At 34.1% G+C, this 4,021-nt stretch overlaps 1 protein-coding gene across 2 annotated transcripts; it reads right to left on the minus strand.

Moving 5' to 3' along the window:
* Positions 1-5: 5 nt before the first annotated feature.
* On the minus strand, positions 6-3,889 carry si:ch211-113d22.2 (urokinase plasminogen activator surface receptor). Of its 2 annotated transcripts, XM_051911228.1 has the most exons (3): positions 2,971-3,889; positions 1,642-1,755; positions 6-447 (listed from the first exon to the last, which is right to left on the minus strand). In XM_051911228.1, the coding sequence occupies exons 1-3, from the start codon at positions 3,017-3,019 to the stop codon at positions 233-235; spliced, it is 378 nt and encodes a 125-aa protein (XP_051767188.1). In that variant the 5' UTR covers positions 3,020-3,889; the 3' UTR covers positions 6-232. The 2 variants fall into 2 exon arrangements, with proteins under 2 accessions (XP_051767188.1, XP_051767187.1); XM_051911227.1 differs by lacking the exon at positions 2,971-3,889 and having other exon boundaries at positions 1,642-2,416.
* Between the last annotated feature and the right edge of the window lie 132 nt (positions 3,890-4,021).

Consider the following 4,021-nt stretch of genomic DNA (forward strand, 5'->3'; position numbering starts at 1 on the left):
TCATTAGTTCAGCAGATGCTCATTTGAGCTCCTGTACAACAGAAAATAAAAGAGATAAACACAAAATCTAAGCAGTGTTTATTTAACCCCCTTTATGTGAAACAGCATGAACACACAGATTATGCTGCTGCCCAACAGACAAAAGCACATCTATCTAGACTATCAGTGATATTAAATAAGTCTGAGGGGGATTTATTTCACATGTATGACTAAAGGTCTCTGTGTTCAGGGTTTACAGGGAACTGACAGCCAGTCTAATGAGCAGGACTCCCAGCAGCAGGACAGGGCTGGAGCTCAGGGTCATGGCGGTGTTGTGCTCTCCATGGCTGTGGGACCGGTGGGGGCCGTTACAGTCGTCGTTGAAGCAGCATTCCAGCTTCACCTCACCATTGCTCATGTGAGACTTGTCACAGAAAGACTTGTAAGCGCATGACTTCATTACAGAGTCTGTGGTATAGAAAAAACATAGATTTAAGCAACTCCACAAAGCAAAACATCCCCTCAGCTCAGTCCAAACACTGCTTAAAGGGATAGTTCACCCAAAAATGAAAATTCTGTCATCATTTACTCACCCTCAAGTTGTTCCAAACCTGTATAAATTTCTTTGTTCTGCTGTACAGAAAGGAAGATATTTTGAAGAAAGTTTGTGATCAGGCTGCTTTGGGGCACCATTGACTTTCATAGTAGGAAAATATGAAAGTCAGTGGTGCCCCAGAACTGTTCAGTTTCCCACATTCTTCAAAATATCTTCCTTTTGTGTTCAACAGAACAAAGAAATTTATACTGGTTTGGAACAACTTGAGGGTGAAATGATGACAGAATTTTCATTTTTGGGTAAACTATCCCTTTAAGGAGCTAGTTGTCACAAGAACTGTAGCTCATTAACTGTAGGTTTTGAGTCAGAAGAAAAATTACATGAATGTTTGTTTAGCAGTGGTTTTGTATTTTGACTTCAAACACATAGTTCAAAACTTAAATCAGCATCATTTTTATGAATTCCTTCCTACAAATTAAAATCTATTTTTTATTTGTTTGTTTGTTGCTATAGATGCTGGGTAAACAAGTAGAAAAAGTATAACCATAGTAACATACCCTATAGAACATTCAGACAAGAGTACTTTTCATACTTTAAATATCAGATCTGTGCAAGTTGTCGCATGTTTTACATGTTATAAGTTTGTTATTTTATTAATTATAATATTTAATATAATTTATTGTAATTTTTGTGTCAGTGCTTTAATTTAAGTAAACCTAACGTCTGTTTAATCGCAGGTTACATTTTAACAACTTCATATAGCCTAGTGTATTGGGGCATGTTGTCACAATAGTTCAACGAGTTCAATAAACTGTAGCCTGTCTGTAAATAACGGTATTCTGCAGTAAAGATGTGAATGTTTGATAGCTTTAATTGTAACCAAATCATTAAGGCATGTGTCTGTACATAAAATGTATTTCAAAAATAATCACAACCTGGTAAATATTCACTTGGGTTAAAACTGTGACAACTAGCCCCGGTTTGCCCCGCTATGTTAAATTGAAACACGCCACAGAAATGGTCAAGAGTGATGTCTCCCTCATGTGGCCAGTAAGCGAACTACAACAGCAATCACCGTGTGTGTGTGTGTGTGTGTATGTACTCACTGGGTCCTGTGATAGTAGAGCAGGCATCTGAATGAGCAGGACACACTGTGGAGCCCTGCTGGTTACACTCCTCCATGTTCTTGGCTACACATGTGTAACACTTCAACCCCTCACCTTTACACACAGAACAAGACAACACAGCTGATCTGAGATTAAACCACTTCAAACTCCATGCATATACTATAATCATTTCACAATGACTATAGGAATATATATGTTATAAGTATGTTATATATATACTGCACATTACCCGTCAAAAGTTTGGAAACATTACAATTTTTAATGTTTTTGAAAGTCTCTTATGCTCACCAGGCTGCATTTATTTAATCAAAAATACAGTAAAAACAGTAAGCTAATATTGTAGAAATATTACAAAGTAAAAGAACTGTTTTCTATTTGAATATATTTTAAAATGTCATTTATTGCTGTGATGTCAGAGCTGAATTTTCAGCATCATTATTCCAGTCTTCAGTGTCACATGATCCTTCAGAAATCATTCCAACATGTTGATTTTATGCATGAGAAACATTTATTATTTAATGTTGAAAACAGTTTTTGCTGTTTAACATTTTTAAAGGAAAATAGAAAGTTCAATGAACAGCAGTTATTTGCATTTATTGAATGTATTTAGTATATTTATTAAAGCAGTTATTAAATAGAAATTTTTTGTAACATTATAAATGTCTTCACTGTCACCTTTGGTCAATTTAATGCATCCTTGATGAATAAAAGTATTATTTTTTAGTAATCACAAATGTTTGAATGGTAATTGTTTTCACAAAAAAAAATGTTAAGCATCAAAAACTGTTAATATTAATATTGCTGATTAAATACTGATTATATGATATATTCTGTTATTATACTGTTGCTGTATATAAAAATGACTGTATATAACATGTATATAAAAATTAGATATTTATGATACAACTAAAAAATAATTTCATATATATTTAATTCATAAATAAACTAACAGTAAATAACACAACGGCAATGTAAATGTTAATAATAAAATAATAATTACATTTAATGTAAAAACACTTGTTGCGGTTACAAAATGTATATAAAAATGTTATATACATCTATCCGTTTTTATATTTATATTTATTATAAATAATAGCAGTAACAATAAATAATAAAATGTATATTATATTGGGGGGAAATGAATATTTGATTAATATGTTAACATTATTGTATAAGTATTTTTGTAAAATCTCTATTATAGGAGTATCAACACTCAAAGTAATGGCAGCATTAAAATGAACAACCATAAAGCATATGAAAAAAACACATTTGATTTGGATGCATTTGATACTATTCAGATATACTCACTGTGTAGCACAGCGGTGAACAGGACCAGCACGGCGAGGAGAGTCTTCATGTTGAGGAGGCTGTATGGACAGAAGTGCTGGGACAATATGGAAGTCTTAACTACAAAACACCTCAGCGCCTCTCCATAATCCCACAGTGTGCATTCATCACCTGAGCATTACACCGGCTTAACACACACAATGCATCTGTGTAACCAACTTTAAACCAGGGGAGAAGGAGGTTGACCATTAAAGGGGGGAAATGATCTATGATCTGTACATTTATCTGAACATTTGAACACAGTTTTCCTTTTTAAAATTAGTGCAGGACCCATGCAAGTCAATTACACTCACCAGAAGGTCACAGAATGAAATCCTGGAACTTATTATCTGTGTACAGTACATTTTGATTCAAACATTGCTTTTTTTGTTTATCATTTGCAGTGCAACACTGTTTTGATTGAATTCACTGCAGTATATCTGTCCTCAACATAAGGACAATCTTTTTGTGAGTGCACATATTAATACCCAGTCTACCGTCACCAGATATCCCTCTTAAGAAGAGATTAGCTATGCAACAGACTCACAACGTGAGTATCATTTCTGTAAAGATGAGGTTACTGATACTATGACTACAACATGCACCTAATAACACTTCTTAAAGGGTTAGTTCACCCAAAAAAGAAATTTCTGTCATTAAGTACTCACCCTCATGTCGTTCCACACCCGTAAGACCTTCGTTCATCTTCAGAACACAAATTAAGATATTTTTGATGAAATCCGTGAGCTTTCTGGCCTCCGATAGACTGCAACACAATTATCACTTTCAAGGCCCAGAAAGGCAGTAAAGACATATAGTCAATGTGACTGCAGTGGTTCAACCTTAATGTTATGAAGCGACGAGAATACTTTGCTTCCTATTGAGTGTCATCAAAAATATCTTAATTTGTGTTTAGAAGACGAATGAAGGTCTTACGGGTTTTGAACGACATTAAGGTAAGTAATTAATGACAGAAATTTTATTTTTGGGTGAACTAACCCTTTAAGGCATTTAAATAAAAAACACAGTGCCA

Source organism: Ctenopharyngodon idella, chromosome 10, assembly GCF_019924925.1.
Source record: "Ctenopharyngodon idella isolate HZGC_01 chromosome 10, HZGC01, whole genome shotgun sequence".
In the NCBI taxonomy this organism is placed as follows: Eukaryota; Metazoa; Chordata; class Actinopteri; order Cypriniformes; family Xenocyprididae; genus Ctenopharyngodon; species Ctenopharyngodon idella.